The sequence below is a fragment of the Caretta caretta genome, chromosome 3, assembly GCF_965140235.1.
Source record: "Caretta caretta isolate rCarCar2 chromosome 3, rCarCar1.hap1, whole genome shotgun sequence".
Taxonomy (NCBI): domain Eukaryota; kingdom Metazoa; phylum Chordata; order Testudines; family Cheloniidae; genus Caretta; species Caretta caretta.
This window is the reverse complement of record NC_134208.1, coordinates 27,120,221-27,147,415: the sequence shown is the minus strand read 5'-3', so window position 1 is coordinate 27,147,415 and position 27,195 is coordinate 27,120,221. Positions and strand designations below refer to the sequence as shown.

General features: G+C 40.4%; 1 protein-coding gene across 1 annotated transcript in view; it reads right to left on the bottom strand.

Moving 5' to 3' along the window:
• The window catches only part of NBAS (NBAS subunit of NRZ tethering complex), a 408,512-nt gene that overhangs the window by 113,012 nt on the left and 268,305 nt on the right, over nucleotides 1–27,195 (bottom strand). Inside the window, exons 42-44 of the mRNA XM_048845538.2 lie at nucleotides 23,821–23,931; nucleotides 19,024–19,274; nucleotides 12,371–12,705 (exon numbers count right to left, since the gene is read on the bottom strand). Coding sequence (XP_048701495.2) covers nucleotides 12,371–12,705; nucleotides 19,024–19,274; nucleotides 23,821–23,931 — 697 coding nt within the window. The remainder of the gene's footprint in view (nucleotides 1–12,370; nucleotides 12,706–19,023; nucleotides 19,275–23,820; nucleotides 23,932–27,195) is intronic.

Sequence of the window (27,195 nt, the reverse complement as noted above, 5' to 3'; positions counted from 1 at the left end):
TGTAGTGCGCTGATTAATCTTTGATTAATATCGTTTAAGCCTGGTTATATGACTTTTTTTAAACAACAGAACTGAACCTTTATATAACATGAACCCCAATTTTCTTTCTGCAAATAGTAAGGTCCACCAATTTGGCAAGTTGTCTGAAGGTCCATCGTGGGAACTATTGACTTTATGCTCATGAGAGAAAGGCAGGTCTTGCAGCTAAAGCAATGGACTAGGACTCAGGAAATGTGATTTCATTTCCTTGCTCTGCCACAGATTCCCTGTCTGATGACATCATTTAATATCTGTGCCTCAGGAAAAGGGTTACTTTAATTTTCTCTCTTTGGACTGCATGCGCTTCAGGCAGGCACTTGTCTCTTGCAACTTGTTTGTACAGTGCCTAGCACAATGGGGCTCCACTCTCGGTTGGGGCTTCTTAGGTGATACCATAATGTTATCATCATCATCAACAATATCAATAATGGGAGGAACAATTTAAACTTATGCATATTCACACACTCTGAATTAGCTGCAATCTGTCAGGAACATTCTAGATGTAACTACAAAATAGCTTGATATACGCACTGATTTTGAACACAGAAAAATTATTATTGTTCCAATGGGAAATAGTACAAATACAAGTTAAAGCCACTTTCTGCTGCTTTTGAATAGAAGTCTGTTGATTCACTTTAGAAACAATATTTCTGATGGTTAGACCAGTTATTTTACAGTTATTTGTACAGTCCGTTTCATATTTTGCATAACCAGGGCAATACTTGCAAGGTTTAGATGATGTAGAGGTGCATTCTTTAAATATAAAACCCTGACACTGGAGATACTTGGAGAAAAAAAAAGTACCCGTTTTTGTCTTTCAGACCTGCATTTCTATAGTGGTAATCATTTAAAAAGAAATATTGGTTTTATCACAACTTATTGTGGTGTTTTCCTGTACCTAGAATGAAGTGTCGGAATGAGAAGTTTTACTCAGTTGATTCCTGTTGTCTTTCATTGATAACTGCAGTAGAACCAATATTGCAAGAATCTTATTTTTTTTAAAGGAAAGGTAACAGATAACATTCTGTATAAAAAAGTTAAATTCATCTTTAGAGTTTGAATAAGGTCCATTTAGTTTTACTATCACAGGGGACAGAGGTTGCAAAGTCAATGATGTCCTATTATCAGTGTTAAAACTTGTGCACCATAAAACTCTTTAATGCTAGACATAGAGGTTACCCTGGTTTTTCAGGGCTATTGCTCTGAACTACAGGAAATGCTCCAATGGGCACTTTCAATGAAAACTGAATTTACTAACACATCCTCTCTCTCTCTCCCTCCCTCCCTCTTTTTTTTTTTTTTTTTGAGTGCTAAAGGATTAAAGAGAATTAACTTGTTTAATTTGCTAATTGATATTTTACTATAAAACTCCACAAAGTCAAATAATTTTGTGAACTGTTCCATTGCTGTGAAAAGTAAAGAAATATTGTAGTCAACTAAGAAAATAAGGTTTTAATACAATGTTAGTATAAGCATGAGACCAGTGGCAATCAAGATTTTTTTATACCAAATCATATTAAATTGGCTCAACAACTTTGAAGAGTTATTTTTATTTCCTAAAACTAAAAAGACAATGGAAAAGATTAAACCAACATCATATCTTCTTCTTTACCCTTTTAGTGCATTATGATGTCCAAACTATGGTTACAAAGATGCAGAAAGCAGAATTATGCATACACTCTACCTTGCTTTATTAATTTCTGGAGAGGTATCCAAATGTTTTGTATGCTTAGAAGTCATGAAACCATATGCATATATAGATTGGATCATTAAAAAGAGTACTGGGCTATCCAATGCCATTTTAATTTTGTTTTCATCTTTGCACAGTGATAAAATGCAGCACTACTAATATATTATGATTTTCTTCTTATTTCATTCAAAATGTGAGTGGCTATCTTCTTTATTTCTAGTCAGTTTCAGTAATGAGATTTGCTATCATGCACAGTGCTTTAGAACAGCTTGGGGGCTACTTCCATCTTAGTTTGCATGGAAGGAAAATAAAGAATATTTTTAAAAGCTTCTTTTATGAATATAAAACTGTTTAATTTTATAGCCAATAATCTGCAATGAAAAAAAATCCTAAAAGCCTGTTTCATTTCATTTATAAACCATGGAACATCATACATAATTTTAGCTCTAGAGATTTAATTCCTCGAGGGAAATTTCACATTTATTTTGAAATGTACATTTATATTAAAGGCAAATTCCTGGCAGAATATGTAAATTTATTTACTACGAAAAAGTGTATTTCCTACTAATAACATTAACCTGTACATGAAACCCTGACTCCAGAACTTTACTATCATTGAACAGTATGCAGCACTGCAGATAGGCAGAGCTAAGGCTATTTCTGGTATATGGTCCTGATTCAGGAAAGCAGTTACATATGTAGTTAAGTGCTTTTCTAAATATGAACTGACTCAAACATGTGCTGACATGGTTTTCTGAATTGGGAACTAAGCTACTACTCATTGGAAGGTAGGGTGGTAGAACTGGGTCCAAAGTCAGTAAAAGATCTCAAAGGGGATTCTTTTTGTAATACCATTTAACACAAATGCAATATATATTCTAAAAAATAAATGATAAAATGAAACATGGAGTTTTGGCTCAGCAAAGCTAACTCTGCGTCCCTTTTCTGAAGCTCCAAGAGGAGCTATTCTGGGAACAGGTTCAATTAGAGAGATTAAGAGACTCTATACCCTGGTTTTCTATTCCAAAAATACTCTATTCACCAAGGATCTGAGAGACCTAAGTTCAGGCAGAGCAGAGACCAGAACCTGGGTCACCTCCATCCCTGGTGAATTGCAAAACCATTGCACTTCTGGCTATTGTGGAGTAAGTGTCTCTGTTTTGTGGTTTGACCAGAAATTCCATTCTGGACCTGAGACAGTTTTCTCAAAACAGATATTTTTCCACAAAAAAAAGATTTTGTGATTAGGCATTTCCTGATGCAAAAATGTTTAGTCCAAAGATTCCCAAGCAGCACTACTGATTATGCCATTGATTTATGTTTTACTTTGTTGACTAAAGTTGCAGCTTATTGACATCCTGTGCCTGTCCCTATTTATAGTGTATTCTTGGTAATGACAATGTACAAAGGGGGGAGGGGGGAGACCACAATTATTGTCATGTTTCTCAACAGCTTTGGTATTTTATTTGTCAAAAGGATATTTAGTATTTTTTTCCACAAAGAATCAGGACAACAGCCTCTGAGCACTGAAACAGCACTTCTTTGAAGGCACAACATACTCTTAAGCAAAACCAACCAAACAAAAGGCTACGTTATCAATAAAGGAATTGAAAAAACCCTCAAATATTAAGACCTTTGTGCAGATTGTCAAAAAGGATAAATAGGAAGCCAACAAGAAGATTGAAAAGTTTGATGTGATCATTACTGTAATGGAGAATCTATGATGTGAGCATTTCTTAAAAGCAAAAAGACATCTGCCACAAGAAAAGGCTACAGACTCAAATCACATGTTTTAACAGAGGCAACAATTTCAGAGAACAATTAGAAAACCTGAAGTGGGGGGGGGGGGAATTCCCTTTTTTATGTAACTCACACTGTTGCAGAATGGCTCTTTATCACTCTTTTGTGGCTACACAATATTATTTTTAACATTTATATTGCAGTAATGCTAGGCACTGTACAAATGTAATAAATGATAGTCTGTGCCAAATGGGTCTGCTATTGTCTCTAAGCTAATGGATCTGGTCTTTTATTTGCAGCAGTAGAGGCTTATGCATTTAGATCAACCCCTGCAGACAGTCCAGCTAGGGGTATTGTTACATTCAGGTAGATAATGTTTTAAATTTTTTGCAATATGAAATACTGGTATGGCATAAGATTAATTCTGATCTGAGGCATATAGATGAATGAATAGCAAAACACCATACAAAAAGCAGTGCAGAAGTTTGAATATTTCTCTTTTTGTCTCTGTTTCAGGGTAATATACCAAAGTATATTGGTTCTGAGAGCATTTGTGCCTGTCTGCAGAATGTTTTAAGCCCTGTCAGGTCAAGAGATGTTGCATCTTTAAATATCATGATATTCGCAAGAATATCTTGCTTTTTACTCCCCCCGGCAAGTCACACATGAAGTGGACTTTCACAAAAACTGCTATAATTAGAAATTAATGTAATACTTTATACCAGTTGAGCAAAGCCACTAAAAACAACACATTTTCTGGCACATAACCTGCACATATGTACACAGAACACATTCTCTTGCACACACCAATGTACACATGTTCACATTGTACAGCAAATTCTTCCTTTCATGTGAATCCCTTGGATTAGTTGCTCTCTCTCTCACACACACCTCACTTTTATTTCTCATATGTATGAGGAGACAACCCCCACCCCATACCCCCTGCCCCAGCACAGTGAAAGTGAGTGAGGGTGGGGGAGAGCAAGTGACGGAGGGAGGGGGGATGGAGTGAGCAGGGGACAGGGCCTCAGAGAAGGGATGAGGTAGGGGCATGGCCTCGGGGCAACCCTACCCTTTACTAGGGCTCCCATTTCTACTGCTGTTCCTCTCCGCTAAGGAGAGGAAAGATGTAGCTGGATCAGGGAGTGGAGATCCTGAGAAATGCTGGGAGAAGCAGGGGCCTGTACAAAGATAGGGAGTTAACTTTAGAGAAGAAAGGGATGGCAGCAATGAACGTATTGTGTTGCGGAAGAGGACATTTCACGATTTTCTCATGGAGGACTATGGGCTCCCCCATACAATTGTTTTGTTGCTTCACCTTCCAAGACCTCTCAAAAGTCTTCCTATTTCTGTAGGCAGGCCTGCCCAGTGTCGGCATTGTGCAGCTCCACGTGTGACATTTGCCAGTGAGAGAGACTATAATCATCTCTCTGACAGTATCATGAGAGATGTGGACACTCAGGCATGGTCTGGTCCTACCACTTAGGAGCAGAGGACACCAGGAGGGGGAAGATAAATGTCTCAAATGCAGATGCAGAAACTTGGCAGCAATGAATTATGGTCAGGTATCTTTTAGGTAAATTCCATGATAAAAGGTATATAAGAAGTGACTCATCTTATTTAGGCCACATACTGTGGCTTTCTTTAAGAAGCTTATATTTCATTCAGCATCCCTGGTGTAGGATTTATATCTTTAATATGGATAAATATGTCTCTAAACAGGTTGATAGTGTCACTTATAAATAATGTATAAAAGAACTATTGGTTTAACCTCTCTTCCTAACCTAATCAGAGCCGACTCCTATTTTGGAAATTTATAGGGTAATTTCTTTAAACAAATTCAGGACTTCAATTTATCCATTCACTGGTTTTCAATGCATTTAGAATCACATCCCTGTTTTAGTTCCAAATAGAACCAATATTTTAAAGACAGCTATAGAGAAATAGGATAAATTAGATTTGTTTCAAAGCTGCTAAAAGATCAGAGAGCTGACGGCTAAAGGAGTGAATGGGATTGGAAGATCATTACATGACTAATACAGAGTCTAAATGGGATAAGGTTTGAAGTGAGGGGTGGACGGGGAAGGCTATTAAAAGTTAGAATCTAAAGACAGCTGATATGCAGTAAGTAGTATTTTGACGCTGATAAATTCAAAGTGAGGGGAACAAACAGAGCTAAAAATAAGAGTGATCGGTAGTTTCTGAAAACTTCTGTCAGTAATATTTTCATAATACACTTCCATTAGGAAGCTATTTAATGGACTCCAGTACATGCCAGTATTGGGCTGGAAAGCTGGGCAATTAACTGGCAGACCATTTCCTGGGTTTAGCTAAAGGACTGTTTCATTCCCAGTCCTAACACATGTATTAAATAAGCTGCCTGGGAATGTTTGGGGGAGATGTTCAAGAAGCTGCTGCTGTATTTGGACACTCCTGAGGGAATTCTGCACCACTGGGGAAGGATAGCTCAGTGGTTTGAGCACTGGCTAAACCCAGGGCTGTGGAGTTCAATCCTTGAGGGGGTCATTTAGGGATCTGGGGGCAAAAATTGGGGATTGGTCCTGCTTTGAGCAGGGGGTTGGACTAGATGACCTCCTGAGATCCCTTCCAACCCTGATCTTCTATGATTCTATGACTATGAAAACGCAGAATTAATGTCCCCTGCAGACTCCCCCCCACCCCAAATAATTGATTCTGACAGAGAGGCAAAGGGAAGCCGTCAGCGGGGTCACATTGCAATTACACCTTTTGCCCATCAGAGGCTAATGTAGCACCAGAAGAGAGGGCAGCTGGCTCACATGCCGGAGCAGCCAGTTGCAGAGACGAAGAGGGCAGAGGCTGCTTTCCTCACACCCCCCTGCCCACAGGGCCAGGCGAGGAAGACAAGGGATACGGAGGAAGGACGAGGGCTGCTGGGAGATCAAACAGACCGGGGTTCAGAAGGCCGAGTGGGAGAGACAGGCGGGGCAAGGGCACAGGGGCTAGTGGGGTAACACTGAGCCAGGGGCTGAGTGGGAGAGAGGGTTCAGGGACACATGGGGGACAAGGGCAGTTATGCCCAGCTGAGTGAATGTGCAGGGAATCATGGGGACATATGCAGATATGCCTGGCTGAATGGGAGAGGCTAGGGGTCCAGCCAAGGTCTGCATGGGGGAGGCTCTCCAATTCATTAGTAATCCCTCCCTTGCCCAAATAACTGTTCCATACTTCTCCCACCCACACCCAACAACCCTCCAGGTTCACTCCTTCCCAGCAATTATTTCCCTCTCGCTCAGCTCCTCTGTTACCCCTTACTTTCCCCAAGCCTTTGCACTGCTTCTGAGGGGTGCAGGAATTATTTTCTGTATTGTAGTTTGAAGGAATTATTACATAAAGTTCTGTATTAAATATGCCTAATAAGGAACATATTTGTCCAAAAAAAAAAAAAAAGATTTCCCAAATCTGTTTTGTCTGTATTATTACAGACAAACATGCTGACAGATATTTTGAAATAAATTACCAAATGAATTGAAACTGGCGTGATTATATAGTGTTATTTTGACAAAAAATATGCAGAATTTTGCAGAATTCTAAAATATTGTGCACAGAATTTTTATTTTTTTGGTGCAGAATTCCTCCAGGAGTAATTTGGAGTCTGCCTAAGGGAGATGAACAGAACCTTCCAGAGGCTTCTGTTAAACTTTTCTACTGGCACCTCAGCCACCGCAGCAGTCCTACTTTCTCTACTCACACCCCCCCCCCCCCCAAGAGAACATAAGAATGCAAGAATCATAAAGACTCCAAGAGGAGAGATAAACATAGCAGAGGCTGCATTTCTTTCTCTATTCAGTTAGGGAGAGTGAGTAAAGGTGGGAATCAATGAAGCACAGAGTCAGCTCAACAACAGACAGCAGAGCCAATAAAAAACAGCAACCCACCCTAATGAAGCCAACATTCCTCCCCCATCCCACCCCAAACTTGTCTTGCCTACCTCAGTCCAGACCCAAGTCAGACAAGCAGAGTTTAATGACAACAAAGAAGTCAGGGTTCCAGGCTAGAAACGAAAGTGGATGCTGGGAATTGGTGGTCTGAGGAGTGTTGGGGGGTAGACAGGTGTGTTGAGAGTGGAAGAGGAAAGGGCTATAGATGAACATGATGCAGGGACCAGCTGACATGTTGAAGAGGGGAAGAGAGATAAACATGGTGTTTGTGTTTGGTGAGCTAGCTGGTCAGAGGTAGAAAAAAGATTAGAGAAGAGATGACTACGAGGGTATATAATAGAGGTCTATAAAATCATGAATGGCGTGGAGACAGTGAATAAGGAAGTGGTATTTACTCGTTCATGTAACATATGAACCAGGGGTCACACAATGAAATTAATAAGCAGCAGGTTTAAAACTAACATAAAGGAAGTACTTCACACAGTGTAGCGTCAAACTCTGAAACTTGTTGCCAGGGAATGCTGTGAAGGCCAAAACTATAACTGGGTTCAAAAAAGAATTAGATAAGTTCATGGAGGATCACAAAATCATAGAACCATAGGGTTAGAAGGGACAGGTAGGGTCACCTAGTCTAATCCCCTTCCAAGATGCAGGATTAGTTCTGTCTAAACCAGAGGCAGGCAAACTACGGCTCGCGGGACCGTCCTGCTCGGCCCTTGAGCTCCTGGCCGGGGAGGCTAGCCTGTGGCCTCTCCCCTGCTGTCGCCCCCTCCCCCACAGACATGCCGCTGTGCAAGCGGCATGGTAAGGGGGCAGGGAGTGGGGGTTGGATAAGGGGCAGGGGGGTTACGGGGGGGCAGTCAGGGGACGGGGAACAGTGGATAGGGCGTGGGAGTCCCGGGGGGACTATCAGGGGACGGGAGTGTGGACAGGGGCCAGGGCAGTCAGGGGATGGGGAGCTGGGGCGGGGGGGGATAGGAGGTGGTGTCTCAGGGGGGTGGTTAGCGGTGGGGGGTCCCAGGAGGGGACAGTCAGGGGACAAGGAGCGGGGGGGCGGGGTTGGATGGGTTGGGAGTTCTGAGGGGGGCAGTCAGGGGGTGTGGCGTGGCTGGGGATGGATAGGGGGCACGGCCAGGCTGTTTGGGGAGGCACAGCCTTCCCTACCCGGCCCGCCATACAGTTTTGCAACCCTGATGTGGCCGTCAGGCCAAAAAGTTTGCCCACCCCTTGTCTAAACCATCCAAGACAGATGGCTATCCAGACTCCTTTTAAAAACCTCCACTGAAGGAGCTTCCATAATCTCCCTAGGCAGTCTGTACTATTGTCCCACTGTTTTTACGGTTAGGAAGTTTTTTCTGATATTTAATCTAAATCTGCTATGCTGTAGTTTGAACCCATTGCCTCTTGTCCTGACCTCTGTGGCAAAAGAGAACAACTTTTCTCCATCTTTTCTATGGCAGCCTTTCAAGTGTTTGAAGTCTGCTATAATGCTCCCCCCCGCCCCCATCTCCTCTTTTCCAAACTAAACATACCCAGTTCTTTCAGTCTTTGCTCATATGGCTTGCATGCCATCCCTTTGATGGTCTTTGCTACTTGCCTCTGGATCTCTCCAGTTTCTCTACATCCTTTCTATACATTGGTGACAAACTGAACACAGTACTCCAGCTGAGACCTAACCAGTGCTGAGCAGAGCAGTACTATCACTTCCCATGACTGGCATTCTATGCCTCTGTTAATGCCACCCAAAACTGCATTTGCGTTTTGCAACAGCATTGCGCTGATGACACATGCTGAAGTTGTGATCCACCACAACTCCCAGATCCTTCTCAGCAATGCTGCTGCCAAGCCAGTTATTTAGTATCCAGTGTATTTAGATTTTCAGAAAGCCTTCGACAAGGTCCCTCACCAAAGGCTATTAAGCAAAGTAAGCTTGGTAAGCAAAGTCATGGGATAAGAGGGATGGTCCTCTGATGGATGGGTAATTGGTTAAAAGATAGAAAACAAAGAGTAGGTATAAATGGTCAGTTTTCAGAATGGAGAGAAGCAAATAGTGCTGTCCCCCTGGGGTCTGTACTGGGACCAGTCCTAGTCAACATATTCATAAATAATCTGGAAAAAGGGGTAAACAGTGAGGTGACAAAATTTGCAGATGATACAAAATTACAAAAGATAGTTAAGTCCCAGGCAGACTACAAAGAGCTACAAAAAGATTTCTCAAAACTAGGTGACTGGGCAACAAAATGGCAGATGAAATTCAATGTTGATAAATGCAAAGTCATGCACACTGGAAAACATAATCCCAACTATACATATAAAATGATGGGGTCTAAATTAGCTGCTACCACTCAAGAAAGAGATCTTGGATCCATTGTGGATGGTTCTCTGAAAACACCCACTCAATGCACAGCGGCAGTCAAAAATGCAAAAAGTATGTAGCGAATCATTAAGAAAGGGATAGATAATAAGACAGAAAATATGAACTACCTCTATATAAATCCATGGTTTGCCCACATCTTGAATACTGCACGCAGATGTGATCGCCCCATAACAAAAAAGACATATTGGACTTGGAAAAGGTTCAGAAAAGGGCAACAAAAATGATTAGAGGTATGGAGCATCTGCCATATGGGAAGAGATTAATAAAACTGGGACTTTTCGGTTTGGAAGAAAAGCCTATTAAGGGGGGATATGATAAGGGTCTATAAAATCATGACTGGTGTGGAGAAAGTAAATGAGGAAGTGTTATTTACTCCTTCTCACAACACAAGAACTAGGGGTCAGGAAATTAAATTAATAGGCAGCAGATTAAAAACAACACAAAAAGGAAGTATTTTTTTCACATAATACACAGTCCACCTGTGGAACTCCTTGCCAGAGGATGTTGTGAATGCCAAGATTATAACAGGGTTCAAAAAAGAACTACACAAATTCATGGAAGATAGATCCATCAATGGCTATTAGCCAGGATGAGCAGGGATGGTGCACCTAGCCTCTGTTTGCCAGAAGCTCAGAATGGGTGACAGGGGATGGATCACTTGATGATTACCTGTTCTGTTCATTCCCTCTGGGGCACCTGGCACTGGCCACTGTCAGAAGACAGGATACTGGGCTCGATGGACCTTTGGGCTGACCCAGTATGGCTGTTCTTATGTTATCCCCCATTAATTTTTTCTTCCCTAAGTGTAGCAACTTACATTTGTCTTTGTTTAATTTCATTTTGTTGTTTATAGCCCAGTTCTCCAATTTATCAAGATCCCTTTGAATTTTAGCTCTATCCTCCAAAGTGTTTGCAACCCCCCTAGCGCTGTGTCATTTGCAAATTTGATAGTATGCTCTATATTCTGAGACCCAGGTCATTAATAAAGATGTTAAACAACACCAGACCCAGATCAGATCCCTGTGGAACCCCACTTGAAACCTCCCTCCAATCTGACATAATTCCATTAATAGTTACTCTTTGTTTGTTTGAGGTTGTTTAACCAAGTATGTATTCACTTAATAGTAGTTCTGCAAAGCCCACATTTCTCCAGCTTACTTATCAGGATGTCATGACTGTGTTAAACACCTGCTGAAGTCCAGGTATATCTCCGTATTATGTCCACCACATTCCCCCATCCATCAAACCAGTTACCCTGATAGGATAGGGGTCCATCAGTGACTGTTAGCCAAGACAGTCAGGGACACAATTCCATCCTCTGGTTTCCCTAAACCTCTGACTGCCAGAAGCTAGGACTGGATGACAGGGGATGGATCACTTAACAATTGCCCTGTTCTGTTCATTCTCTTTGAAGTATCTAGCACAGCCCCTGTCAAAAGACAGGACACTGGGCTAGTTGGACCAGTGGTCTGATCCAGCATGGCCATTCTTATGAGGAGAAGATAGACTTGAAGAACATAGCTAGAGATGTAGAAACCATTGGTCTAGATGACAGTTATTTCAACGCTGGTAGCACCTAGTCTACCTAGTGCCCTAATTGTGCTACAGAAAGTGAAAATTTTGAGCAAGCAAATACTAGTGTAGAAAAAAGCAGAGGGGTCATAAACCAGTCAGAATGAGCTGCTGGGAAATAGTATATAGTAATATCCAAAAAAAGGAGGGAATGACAACTGATTAACCAGAATGAATAACTACAGGAAATAAGGAGGAGGAGGAGGAGGAGGAGGAGGAGGAGGAGGAAGAATTCTCATCATCCTTTTTTAAGATATAGAGTTAGAGACAACAGCACTCAGGAATCTGGAATCAAAGGTAATGTGTGAGGCTTTTGACTTAGTTTGCGTAGTGCTGGGTAGCAAAAGTGTGAAACAAGGCCCAGGTGATTTTACTTTACAGACCTCCCTTGTGGAAGAAGTTACTGCGTATTCAGCAGAATGAGCTTGGGCCCTGAAGGCAGCACCTTCTTGTAAGACACTGTAATAGCAGGCTTTCAGGAATATGGAAATTGTGGCATGAGATATCTTTTAGACCCTCTTATATTGTAACTGTAGGTCATAAAAGGGCATCAGACATTCATTCTATATTGAGTTCTCATGTCCTAGTAGTAAATTAGATCTCTAACAAATCCAAGGAATGCAGACCATTATCCTTGGGTTTGGAGCTAATGGAAACTTGGAGCAAATACAGATTTTCAGATTTACACCAGAGAAAAGCATTTCCCTATTTCTCTGCTCGGCCTGGATAATGGAGACTTTGGAGGATCATGGAAGCATTTCTTTCACTGGGAGGATGAACCTACCATGAATTTAGGTTGATAAAAAAGTAAAATTAAAACACAGATTTTCTTTCCACAGTAGCAATTTTAGACATGAAAATGAAGGTTTGGGTTTTTGTTTGTTTGTTTTTGTTTTTTAATACAGTTCATTAATTCAACATTTCCCTAGAAGAAAAAGTGATAAAAATGAGATATGGACTATCTTTATGAAACTTATTATCTAAACAGCTTAACCAAACTTGCAATTCTTTTGTAAAAGGGATTATATTTACCTTAGTAACAGCCTTTGAAGAAAAGGTAACATCATCAAGGAAAGTGACAATATCTCCTGGGTAGAGTCTATCAAAGTACTTTGCACACACATCATATGCACTTAACCACTCTGGTGTTGTTTCTGGTGTTTTTTTAATGAGCTTGCGATCTCCATTCCAGAAGAGTTTTTGTAACCAGATGGTGTAAACAGAGCTTGGAGAGAGCATACTACCATCTTTCTCAGGGATTTTGGGAGCGAGTTTGGAAATGGATAAGATGTTCTGACTTGTAAGGATGGGCTCCAATACTCCCAAAGGGCTTACATTTTCATCTGTTAGTTTTTTGTAATTGAGATCTATTGGCAGAAAGAGAAAAACAAAAGTAGTTATTAACATTGCATCTATTCAACAGACTGTAACTGGCATTCTACCTACAAAAAAAAAAAAACAAAAAAAACAAGGACTGAAAGAGCACTGACAGAACTATCATCTCCACAGCTTTTCTAGACAAAGTCCATTCTAACTTAGGGTTGATGCATTTTGTCAGACTGTACTGTAGAAAGGGCTGTTGATGCCTCTATGTGCTGATAATCAGTGGGTTTAAACTCCTAGTGATAACAAACTGTCAAGAAACATTAGCACTTTTTTTTTTAATTATTCAAGTCCCACACCAAGTACATATACATATATGTGAAAAGAAAAGGAGTACTTGTGGCACCTTAGAGACTAACCAATTTATTTGAGCATGAGCTTTCGTGAGCCACAGCTCACTTCATCAGATGTTTACCGTGGAAACTGCAGCAGACTTTATATACACACAGAAATCATGAAACAATACCTCCTCCCACCCCACTGTCCTGCTGGTAATAGCTTATCTAAAGTGATCAACAGGTGGGCCATTTCCAGCACAAATCCAGGTTTTCTCACCCTCCACCCCCCCCACACAAATTCACTCTCCTGCTGGTGCTAGCCCATCCAAAGTGACAACTCTTTACATAATCAAGTCGGGCTATTTCCTGCATAGATCAAGGTTTTCTCACATCCCCCCCACCCCCATACACACACAAACTCACTCTCCTGCTGGTAATAGCTCATCTAAACTGACCACTCTCCAGGTTTAAATCCAAGTTAAACCAGAACATCTGGGGGGGGGGGGTAGGAAAAAACAAGAGGAAACAGGCTACCTTGCATAATGACTTAGCCACTCCCAGTCTCTATTTAAGCCTAAATTAATAGTATCCAATTTGCAAATGAATTCCAATTCAGCAGTTTCTCGCTGGAGTCTGGATTTGAAGTTTTTTTGTTTTAAGATAGCGACCTTCATGTCTGTGATTGCGTGACCAGAGAGATTGAAGTGTTCTCCGACTGGTTTATGAATGTTATAATTCTTGACATCTGATTTGTGTCCATTTATTCTTTTACGTAGAGACTGTCCAGTTTGACCAATGTCCATGGCAGAGGGGCATTGCTGGCACATGATGGCATATATCACATTGGTGGATGTGCAGGTGAACGAGCCTCTGATAGTGTGGCTGATGTTATTAGGCCCTGTGATGGTGTCCCCTGAATAGATATGTGGGCACAATTGGCAACGGGCTTTGTTGCAAGGATAAGTTCCTGGGTTAGTGGTTCTGTTGTGTGGTATGTGGTTGTTGGTGAGTATTTGCTTCAGGTTGCGGGGCTGTCTGTAGGCAAGGACTGGCCTGTCTCCCAAGACTTGTGAGAGTGTTGGGTCATCCTTTAGGATAGGTTGTAGATCCTTAATAATGCGTTGGAGGGGTTTTAGTTGGGGGCTGAAGGTGACCGCTAGTGGCGTTCTGTTATTTTCTTTGTTAGGCCTGTCCTGTAGTAGGTGACTTCTGGGAACTCTTCTGGCTCTATCAATCTGTTTCTTTACTTCTGCAGGTGGGTATTGTAGTTGTAAGAAAGCTTGACAGAGATCTTGTAGGTGTTTGTCTCTGTCTGAGGGGTTGGAGCAAATGCGGTTGTATCGCAGAGCTTGGCTGTAGACGATGGATCGTGTGGTGTGGTCAGGGTGAAAGCTGGAGGCATTCAGGTAGGAATAGCGGTCAGTAGGTTTCCGGTATAGGGTGGTGTTTATGTGGCCATTGTTTATTAGCACTGTAGTGTCCAGGAAGTGGATCTCTTGTGTGGACTGGACCAGGCTGAGGTTGGTGGTGGGATGGAAATTGTTGAAATCGTGGTGGAATTCCTCAAGGGCTTCTTTTCCATGGGTCCAGATGATGAAGATGTCATCAATATAGCGCAAGTAGAGTAGGGGCTTTAGGGGACGAGAGCTGAGGAAGCGTTGTTCTAAATCAGCCATAAAAATGTTGGCATACTGTGGGGCCATGCGGGTACCCATAGCAGTGCCGCTGATCTGAAGGTATACATTGTCCCCAAATGTGAAATAGTTATGGGTAAGGACAAAGTCACAAAGTTCAGCCACCAGGTTAGCCGTGACATTATCGGGGATAGTGTTCTTGACGGCCTGTAGTCCATCTTTGTGTGGAATGTCGGTGTAGAGGGCTTCTACATCCATAGTAGCCAGGATAGCCAGCTCACCAGTTTAGATGAGCTATTACCAGCAGGAGAGTGAGTTTGTGTGTGTATGGGGGTGGGGGGGATGTGAGAAAACCTTGATCTATGCAGGAAATAGCCCGACTTGATTATGTAAAGAGTTGTCACTTTGGATGGGCTAGCACCAGCAGGAGAGTGAATTTGTGTGGGGGGGTGGAGGGTGAGAAAACCTGGATTTGTGCTGGAAATGGCCCACCTGTTGATCACTTTAGATAAGCTATTACCAGCAGGACAGTGGGGTGGGAGGAGGTATTGTTTCATGATTTCTGTGTGTATATAAAGTCTGCTGCGGTTTCCACGGTAAACATCTGATGAAGTGAGCTGTGGCTCACGAAAGCTCATGCTCAAATAAATTGGTTAGTCTCTAAGGTGCCACAAGTACTCCTTTTCTTTTTGCGAATACAGACTAACACGGCTGTTCCTCTGAAACCATACATATATGTGTTTATCCACAGAGAAGCAAGTGCATATACAGATACATCTCTGGCTACAAATATATATAAATTCCTGTAAAGCCTACAAAACCTGAATTTCCACCTCTGCATTCACTGACAAAAAGTAGGATTTTACCAAGGGAAAACTAACACGCATGAGCTATCTCACTGTAAAAAGAGTGGAGACAAGACACTAGTTTTACAGAGACATAAACTAGGCAAGGTCACCCATTGCCAGGGGGTAGTACTGACTTTCCCTGGCTACCTCGTGAAAAGAACTACAAATGCCTTGTCTCCATTTAGGATTTTACAGTGAGATAACAATCATATTAGTTATCTTGCTGTAAAAACAGTGTGTGTCAGTGAAGACAAAGACTTAGTGTGCCCATCTATGAAGAAAAGTAAACAAGCCCTGCTCTGTCCAAAAACCTTAACCCTGAGAGATTGGTGGAACATCTTCAGTAGCATTACTTTACACTATAGCCCTTCCACTCAGCCCCATACCCTCTCTTGCCAGATATATGTTTATCTACATCCTTCAAACATTTTGCTTTCACTTGGGCCCTTCTGGAAAGGCTTACACATGCTTAACTTTCAGGAGTCTCCCTGAGCTCAGGGAGCCTTAGGTCATGTCTACACTTACTTGGGATCAGCACTGCTGCAACTGATGTACCGGGGGAAGATTTAGTGGGTCTAGCGAAGACCCACTAAATCGACTGCAGAGCCCTCTCCTGCTGACTCCAGTACTCCACTGGAATGAGAGGAGTAAGGTAAGTCGATGGGAGAAACTCTCCCGTTGACACAGCGTGGTGCAGACACTACAGTAAGTCAACCTAAGCTACGTTGACTCCAGCTATGGTATTCATGTAGCTGGAATAGTGTAACTTAGGTTGACTTACCCTGGTAGTGTAGACAAGGCCTTAGACTGTAAGCTCCTCAGGGCAGGGACTTCGTCTTTTGTCTTTACAATTCTATGCACGTTTATGGTGGTGTACAAATAATAATATCATGACTGTGGTAAATGGGAAAAAAAAAATCCCTAGCAACAGGGCAAGATCAAGATTAAAGGTGCAAGTACACAGCAGCCAAGAAATGCAAATGTTAAAACTACTCCCACAACCGTAATTCAGCCATCATATAATACTGTGATATACATTAACAACAAATCAATAATATATTAAAAATTTATATAAAAAAGACAACAGATTAGAATACTATTTACACCATGACAAAGATAAAGTTGTTGGAACAATCTTAACTTTTATAATTTCCTGACTTCTGAATGCTTATTATTTCAGCAGTAGTGTTATAACACTTGTTTTTAACATTTAATTTCCCAATTTAGAACAAACACACACACAGAAATAAAGAAATCAACATATGTTCCGCTTTGGAACTTTTAAAATTCTTCAATCTTGGGCCTATGCTAATGGCTTTTCACAGCTGTCTCTTCTGTGAAGTTTATGAGTTCTGCAAGCTCCCAGCCTCAACTCTGCTACTAATGGAGCTGCATCTACTTAATGACAAAAAAGCAAAGGAGAGACAAACAGAAAAAGTGCTATTTTTAACAAGATTCATAACATTTCTTCAGACACATTAGCTTTTTAAATGCAATATATGTCTGGAAATCAATCACATTTTGATGTTTCTAGGCTTAGCCAAGTAAATCATTCAAAAGCAAAATTTTGATCATGATTTTTTAAAATGAACATTTAATTGAGAATATCAGAGAAAAAATTGCTCAAACTTTCAAAAAATCACCTTTGGACTTACAAAAAAACAAAAATTTGGCTTAAATTTTATTGTGAAAGATATGAGCAATTGAAAAGGGGGAGTGTGAGCTGCTAGTACCATGGGTGAAGTAAACGTGTGTGTACATATGTATTTTATATACATATTGCACATAAAGCTGTAGTACAAGACCATTATTAAGGCTGCAAAGTCAAATACTCAAAAGTTAGGAAATACCACAAATCTATTTGTACAACCTTAATTTGGCCCTTTGTGTGTATTTGTTATGATAGATTTTAATTTCATGATTAAATGCTATTTTTTCCACAGGACCCCTGCCTCGTTCAGTGCATAGACAAACTGCTCACTGAATGAGTAGCATTCAATATTCTGTTTTGTCCCCATAGTTAAATGTGTGGCCTCAGGCCTTAATTCACAGCACACTGTTCAAACCCTGCTATAAAGACAGAATTATTAATATCCTCATGGTCTTTCCTATGGCCTTCATTACTATAGCATCTCAATGCTTAATTAATCAATCCATCTTCACAACACCCCTGTGCAATAAGGGAGTATTATTATCTCCACATAACAACTGGGGGGTTGAGGCACAGAGATTAAGGTCAAACAGTACACTACTTTTGGGTGCTCAACCTGAGAAGCCTTTAAGACTTGATTTTTTTAAAAAGAGTTCTTAGTGTTATAAAGCACTGTGTACATTTAAAACATTGACTTTGGTTGTAGCTGTGACTAAGCGCCTCTGCAAATCAGACCTCACGTGACCAAGTTGAGCACTGAAAAAATGAGGAACACAAACGATTAGTGGGAACTTCTGAAAAGTTTACTTTAAGTGACTTGCTTAGCTTCACATAGGAACTTCTGGCAGTGGCCGGGATAGAATCCAATTATCCAACGCAGCATTTGACTGATTTAACCATGAGACAGTCCTTTTTCGTCCTGCAATCCCCTGTATTATTCACAACATGCCTTCCAATTTCTGCAGCATGAGACAGGAGTCCTAAGACAGCACCTCATTTACTATGCAACCCTCATTCATCCCCAGAGCAGCTCCATTCTGTGTATTGAAATGTTTTCTAAAAACATTCAGCTTGAGGAAGACACCTATCATGTCAAGTTTCAAACCAAACAATTACAATTTGGCAAAGTTATACACAACTGAAAAGAGGGTCTTATAATAGGAAGTGTCAGGCAACTTTAATAATGCGGACACTATTAGCCCTGCTTAAAAATATAATTACATAAATGCCTGTTGCCAGGCTGGATGAAAAATAATAGTTAAAATTATATCCCTTTCTGAGGAATAAAGTAATATCAAACAACATTATTTTAAAAATTATGAACTTTAAAAAGAAAAATTCTTAACATCTATGAAATTATGTATTATGTAATTAAGATTTTTGATAGGCACACCAATACACAGAATGCATTTTAGGTAGTTTTAGAAGAGCAGATTTTACATAAACTGCATTTCTGTCCACAGTATGTTATTCAAGTGCTTGTTTTTGTTTTTTAAGATTCTTCATACACTGTAACCCATATTTTCACAGAATGGAGAATTTCATTTTAATTACAGAAAGAGACATTTCATATTTACATAACATTTTATAAGCTAAAATATTTAACATTTACTAGACTAGAAATATTAAAACACTAATTTTTTTTCAGCAATGCATTTTGCTGTAGCTTGCCATGAAAGACTAATCTAAACATGCAATAAATCCAAAGACAAGGTTAATTTTCCTCTGAGGCATAAGAAACCTATTGAGCTCCCTGCATCTATCTGATTTGTTTATAAAAGAGCACCTGATAATTTGAAACTAGAAAGTGTGACCTTGTCAATACTCAGAAAACTGAATAAATGTGATAAGTAACTACAGCTATAGAGTACAAAACCAATAAATCTCATACCTGGTGCAATGGCCTTGAATTTTTTCAGCAGCCGTATGTGAGTTTCAGGTTTGATAGCATGCTTTACAAATTCTGAACAACCACAGTTTTCAAGGAGAGTAAAATAATAAAGCAACCGCTGGTGATCTATGCCTTCAATACCCGGGTAAACATATTTGGCCATGTGTTCATGTAGGGCTTCAGGGTTGGTTTTCAAAGTCTCAAAGAGACCAAGACTTTGTGCTCTGTCTTCTATTTCTCCAGTAGATAAGCTGTGTGTAAAACAAATATTGTTTTAAAGGTTAGACACTCAAGTAAATTAAATACCTCTTGTATTAGAATGCATACGAGACATGATAACTCATTTTTTTCCCTTAAGCAGAAAGGTTCAATTTCGTAACAGATTCTGAAGTGTGAATACTACTTCATGTACATATGTCTGACGGGTAAAAACTGATCACAAATATTTAAGAAATTCTGAAATAATTCATGCTCTTGCAACAAGACGACAAGAGGCTAGGTAATAAACTACTTATTTAGACATGTATATAGAGAGTCATATTAGTTACAACAGAATATTTCATACTTTTACATTCCAATGTCATCAAAAGATATTGGATCACCATTTCCATAAAAAAAAATCTATTTTCAGGTTTTATAGTTTGCTGCATAAATTCAGCTTAAAGATGAAACTTGGCGGGGCGGTTCTCCATCACGGAGCAAGATTTTGGCTGAATTTAAGTTTTAAAAGGGTAAGAAAATGGAGCTTTTATAGTTCAATTTTTTTTTAAATTATCCATTTAAAAAAGTAATTATTCCGTATTATGAATTGCCTGATTTTGCTATCCACATTTTTTTTAAATGGCAAAAACCTTCACATTATAAAAAAGGAATGTGCACATGCATGGGCATAAGCAGCAGAATTAGGATATTCATTAGTGACATGGTACCTATGCACTTGAAGCATGATTATTAATGCTTTAGATGTACAATACAGTCAGAGAACTTGGTCAGTAAAGGGAAATGGTAATGGCATATCTTTAGGTCATTTTTTTGATTCAGTAATGACCAGAAAGTTAATATCTGCTGGACTGTTGGTGACATGGCAAATGACTTAGGCCAGGATGCTACAAGATTCTCCATGTGGAACGTGCTAGACTGAGTCTTTGTTGATTTTATAACAGTTTATACTAGCAATAGATGATGTTGATAGATAATGCTTAGACCAGAGTATCCATTCCCCTGCAAGTGCAGCACATAGTCCTCATACAGAGGTTACCTTCAGATAGCCTAATCTCTCAAATACATTCAGTCACTGTTAGCACATTGACGCATTTCCCCATAAATTTAATGCACATGAAGATTCAGCTATCCTCTCATGCCTCGTGCTGAGCCCCATGCAACAGTTTTGAGAAACATCTATGGATAGGATGAAGAAACCTGCTGTATTACTGCCCATTCTGTACCTACTCTCTGTAGAGCCACTTTCCACGTCTGTCAACCTGCCAGTGATACTCATTACATTTAACTGAAAATGAAAATGACACTTAGAATACCAGGAAGGCCAGAGATCTCTTGAAATAGCTTAGTACAGATAAGAACAACTAAACAACATTAAATACAAATGCAGGCAGAATTAAAGCCACAACCGAAAATGTCTAGAATACGCTGAAAATGTAAATTTGACAAGCTCAAATCTAAGAATTTAACCCACAATACATTTCCACTATAGTATAGGAACACGTTCGAATTTAAGGGCTGTAGCTTTTTTTCTCTTACTTTTTTTAAGAGAGAAAAATTCAGACTGCTCCTCCATCTTCAGACCTCTCCACTCTATACATAAGTAGTTTTATCTCTTCTGTCTCATGTTTTATAAAATACGATAACTTTTTCATGCATTTTAATTAATAGTTAATGTTAAAAGGGGTACAAGTGGTACTGAAAGGTATAGCTCCATAAATTATTTCAAATGTAAAGCCAACATCTTCATTTTTTTTTTAACTGAAATTGGTTTAGTTGTGAATTTCAAAACAAGAGATAAGAATTGACCTGGTTCATTGCTTTTGTTCTGTATTTATACCGAGAGCCAGATGCACTGCCATCTGAACCTGCTATAAGGAAAATTGGCATAGCCTCTTATTGTTCCATCTTACTCATTTTTAAAAAGGGGTGTATAGTATTCGCCTGCCTCACAAGGTTCTTGTTATGCATATGTGATGAATTCAAACCAATTAGAATTAGAAACAAAGGTATCATAAGAACATAAGAATGGCCATACTGGGTCAGACCAAAGGTCCATCCAGCCCAGTATCCTGTCTACCGACAGTGGACAATGCCAAGTGCCCCAGAGGGAGTGAACCTAACAGGTAATGGTCTAGTGATCTCTCTCCTGCCATCCATCTCCACCCTCTGACAAACAAAGGCTAGGGACACCATTCCTTACCCATCCTGGTTAATAGCCATTAATAGACTTAACCTCCATGAATTGATCCAGTTCTCCTTTAAACCCTGTTATAGTCCTAGCCTTCACAACCTTCTCAGGCAAGGAGTTCCACAGGTTGACCGTGCGCTGAGTGAAGAAGAAATTCCTTTTATTTGTTTTAAACGTGCTACCCATTAATTTCATTTGGTGGCCCCTCGTTCTTATATTATGGGAACAAGTAAATAACTTTTCCTTATTCACTTTCTCCACCCCACTCATGATTTTATATACCTCTATCATATCCCCCCTTAGTCTCCTCTTTTCCAAGCTGAAAAGTCCTAACCTCTTTAAGCTCTCCCCATATGGGACCCGTTCCAAACCCCTAACCATTTTAGTTGCCCTTTTCTGAACCTTTTCTAATGCCAGTATATCTTTTTTGAGATGAGGGGACCACATCTGTACGCAGTATTCAAGATGTGGGCGTACCATGGATTTATATAAGGGCAATAAGATATTCTCAGTCTTATTCTCTAACCCTTTTTTAATGATTCCTAACATCCCGTTTGCTTTTTTGACTGCCGCTGCACACTGCGTGGACGTCTTCAGAGAACTATCCATGATGACTCCAAGATCTTTCTCCTGATTAGCTGTAGCTAAATTAGCCCCCATCATAGTGTATGCATAGTTGGGGTTATTTTTTCCAATGTGCATTACTTTACATTTATCCTTTTTTAAACCAATATAACCAAGAGTTGGACAATCTCCTAAACTGGACCGAGTTCTGTGAAGTTGCTACAAAGATGAAAGGTGTTCCTATAAAAAATTAGAACCTCACGTGACTCTATATACATATTATATATATATATATATATATATATATATATATATATACACACACACACACACACATATATAAAAATAAATAAATGAAAAGGCACAGTGACAACTACTAGGAATCTGATACTACTGTCATTGAAGTCAGTGAAATTACTATGATTGACTTTAATGCAAAGAGGATCAAGCCCTATATGAAGAAGTTGAAGCTTATGTAATATGAGTGTAATTCCTGTGCATGCTGATCAATTATAACTAAGGTTAAGATTTTGTCATGGGTATTGTTAGTATATATCACAGACAGGTCATGGGCAATAAACAAATATTCACGAAAGCCTGCGATCTGTCCCAGACTTTCTCTAAAAATGGGGGTGGGGAGAGGGATGACATTAACAATCGGGGGCGCTGGATGCTGCTCCAGGCGGGGCTGCCCCCAGCTGCTGCTCTAGGCACAAACCCAGCTCCTGGCTGCGGCTCCAGCCCTTGGGTGGCTACCACTGTGGCTGGGTCAGCTTTGTCGACAGACTGCTAACTTCGGTGGGGCTAGACAGCTGTTCCAGCCCTGCTGCTCTGGTACAGGCTGAAGCCAAAGAAGTCATGGAGGTCCTTTAAAGTCACGCAATCCATGACCTCCGTGACAAAATTGTATCCTTAATTATAAATAACTTGGCATCAGCCAGATGTATTCCCCAATACAATCTTATATTTCATATATCATGACATTGTCAGTAGACATACAAAAGTATGACCTTTTTAACTTAATCAATATTCTAAAATTCACACACATTTAAATTGTTTTTAGCACAACACCTGTTTCTCCAACAAAATTCAGACAATTTGCATTTAGTAGTGTTAGATACATAGATGTGATAGCAATATTCTTTTAGGTTACATTTTCTCCCACTTTTCTCTACTGTTAACAACACATGCAATGAATATGGAAATTGAATAACCATCATGAAATCCTCAGGAATGAAGCATATACATTTCTGTGTCATTTAATAGGCCCACTGCATCCTGCCCGCATGCACGAATTTGGAGAAGCACAAGAACCTTCTAGAACTGCTTGAGGAATATAACTGTTTTCAAAATTCTATAAAATATTTAATGCCTTAGACATTAGTGAGTTGACACTCATTTGGAAAAAAGTAATTCCATATCATAAGATGATTTTAAGAAGCTAAGGCATGAGAAGAAATGCTTTGCATTTAGTGATGTTAGGGCTTTGTGAAAACAGAGGCCTAAACACTGAATAAACCATAGGAACTTGTACTTTGATCCAAAGCCCAAAAGGCTGAATAAGAACAACAATGGAGGTGTAGATGGGAGCTCATGAAGCCTTAAAGAGCCTTTCTACCTTTCCTCCATTAATCCTCTTATGGGTTGTTAAGGAAGGCCTGATTAGAATGTAAATATATGGAAAATGTGAAGCATGCTATGTGGAAGTAAAGCAAATCTAGTAAACAAAAACTGCTTCTTTCTGCCATGAAAATTCTCTTGGAATGGGTCATACCTCAATGGAACAGAACTGTAAATTAATTCAGATGAGTCTCAACACTTACCCACTATCAGTGAACAGAAACTCAAGATGTGTCATATAAACTTCCCAAAGCGGAACACTGTAACGCTGAGCCAAGGAAAGAGCGATCTTGTACACATTTTCTTCAAGTGTTCTTGTTAGGGGAGAACCATAAAACACAGCAAGAGAAAACAAATTAACTGGTCACACTAAGATGCTTAGAAAAAAAGTCAGAGAAAAATACTTAAGATAGAAAAGGCATTGTTGCTCTGCAAACCTTCCCCACCGCCCCCATGCACACACACTGAGAAACAACAATTAAATTTGGTTTTACTTCTTTGTTTTATTCTCAAAAGTAAAACAGATTAAAATTCTATCATTCTGTAATTGTTTGTACTGGATAAATAAAAATTCCCATAGGTATAGGTATTAAAATATTAGGGAGAGATTTTCAAAGATACAAATAGAAGTTATATAAATGTACACAAACTTGTTTATCTTAGTGATTGGCTAAACAAGAAGTAGGACTGAGTGGACTTATAGGCTCTAACGTTTTATATTGTTTTGTTTTTGAGTGCAGTTATGTAACAAAAAATATACATTTGTAAGTTTGCACTACAGTTCTTGTATGAGGTGAATTGAAAAATACTATTTCTTTTATAATTTTTACAGTGCAAATATTTGTAATAAAATAATAATATAAAGCAAGCACTATACAATTTATATTCTGTGTTGTAAATTGAAATCAAATATTTGAAAATGTAGAAAAACATCCCAAATATTTAATAAATTTCAATTGGTATTCTATTGTTTAACAGTGTGATTAAAACCACGATTAATTGCAATTAATTTTCTTCAGTTAATTGCGTGAGTTAACTGTGATTAATCGACAGTCCTTACTCTCTCTCTCTCTATATATACAGTTTTATTGAGGTACAGTTTCTTTTGGGGGGTTTTGGACTTAACCCTGATTCAAGGGATATAATAGAGACAGGGGCAGGTAACTCTGCCTATAAAGATCACCCAACACTTTCCATTTTCTCAGTTGCTTATAGGTTTGCTAAACTTTAAAGTTTGGAGTAAAATTATCTATGCTAGTTGTCTGACTCAGGCTGACATTATTTTGGAAAATTTCAGCCCAAATGGTTCAGCCATTTCGGAGAACAAGGCTAGGGAAAAATATATTTTCCCCATATTAATCAATACTAGTGACCCTTTCTGAACAGCTCTAGTGTCCCCATGCTTTGGAACAGGGACTGGGACGAGAATCCTGAGAAGTGGAGATGGACTGATTAGGTAAGGAAAATGGGACTGGAAGGAAGAGCCGGGGGGGAAAGATAGCACTGGGAAGGAACAGTTGTGATCCTCTAGCTTGACCTCCTGCAGAACATAGGACTTCCTTGAATTAATTTCTGCTTCAAATCAAAAAGTTGTGTCTGAAGATGAGTATATCTTTTAGAAAAAGATCCAATCCAGATTTAAAGATTTCCAATGATGGAGAATCGACCACAACCCTTCGTTTGTTGTTTTGATGGTTAATTACCCTCACTGTTAAAACTTGGGCCTTATAAATTTGTCTAGTTTCAAATTCCAGCCATTGGATCTTGTTATACCTTTGTCGGCAAGACTGGCTACCCCGTTTCAGAATTGTTCCTCTGTAGGGATAGATCAAATCACTAAGGCCCATAACCCGAGTGTCATCTTCAACTTGGACCTCTCTCTAGGTACACACATCTAGGCTGTGTCTAAATCTTGCATATTCTTTCTCCATAAAATCTCTACGATACAGCCTTTCCTAACCACCCATACAGCTAGGCTTTCATAATCTCACGTCTCAATTACTGCTATACCCTTTTCTCTAGCCAAGACAAATGCAATCTTGCCCCACTCATATCCATTCAGAATGCCGCTGCAAAGATCATTCTCCTAGCCCATCACTTAGATGATGTAATTTCCCTCCTTCCATCTCTTCAACTGGGTTCCCCTTTTCTATCACATAAAATATAAGCTGCTTGTCTTCACTTTCAAGCCCTTCATGGCTTATCCCCATTTTACCTATCATCTCTCACTCACAATCAAAATGTGGACTCCTGCCTCTGACTGGCCAATGATGCCAGCCTCGATCACTTGTTAAATTTTGAAACAAGCACTTTTATGCTTTCTTCCATGCCACCCCGCACATTTGCTCCCTGTAATCATCTGTGAAGTGACCTCACTGTCCTCCTTAAAATGTTCCTTTGCCATGATGCATACAATAAACTTGACAACAGTTAGGACACTGACACGTTGATGCCATAGCCTACCGTGGTGATCAATACTGTCTCACTGTTCCCTTGTAGTTCCCTGTCTATCTGAATCTATCTAGGTATAAGGCAAGAGACAATAGATTTCTAGCTCTTTGGGGCTTTTTATTCTGTTTGTACAGCACCTAGCACAATGGGGTCCTGGTCCATGACTATAGCTCCTATGTCAGAGGTGGGCAAACTATGGCCCACGGGCCACATCCAGCCCACGGGACCCCCCTGCCCGGCCCCTGAGCTCCTGGCCCGGGAGGCTAGCCCCCAGCCCCTCCCTTGCAGCCTCAGCATGTCGTGCCACCGGCGCAACACTCTGGGCAGCCGGGCAGCGCAGTTGCAGAGCCGCAGCCTAACCCAGTGCTCTGGGCAGCATGGCTGTAGCACCGCTAGCCACCGGTGCTCCAGGCAGCACGGTAAGGGGGCAGGGAGCAGGGGGTTTGGATAGAGGGCAGGGGAGTTGGGGGTGGTGCTGTGGATAGGGGTCGGGGCGGTCAGAGGGCGGGGAACAGGGGGTTGGATGGGGCAGGAGACCTGGGGGGAAGTCAGGAAGGAGGGGGGGTTGGATGGGGCAGTCAGGGGTGCAGGGTCTGGGGGTGGTTAGGGGACAGGGAGCAGGGGCTGTTGGATGGGGTAGGAGTCCCGGGGGGGCCATCAGGGGACAGGAGTCCCAGGGGAGCTGTCGGGGGCGAGAAGCATGGGAAGGGTCGGCTAGGAGGCGGGGGCTGGGCCACGCCTGGCTGTTTGGGGAGACACAGCCTCCCCTAACCAGTCCTCCATACAATTTTGGAAACCCGATGTGGCCCTCAGGCCAAAAAGTTTGCCCACCCCTGTCCTATGTGCTATAGAAATACAAATAATAAGAATGATTTTATGGTGTTTTTCTAGAGCATTGATTAAAATATTAAATAAAGTAGAACCCCACTAGAAACACACCCTTTTGGTCATTACTCTGAGTTTACAATTACATTTTGAGACTGAACAGCTACCCTGGTTTTAACCCTATTAAGCGTGCCATGTTGATTTTGTATCATTCTAGTTTTTTAATCAAGATGTTAAATGCCTTATGGGTGCCAAAGCATAGGACATCAACACTATTACCTTTCTCTACCAAACTGGTGATC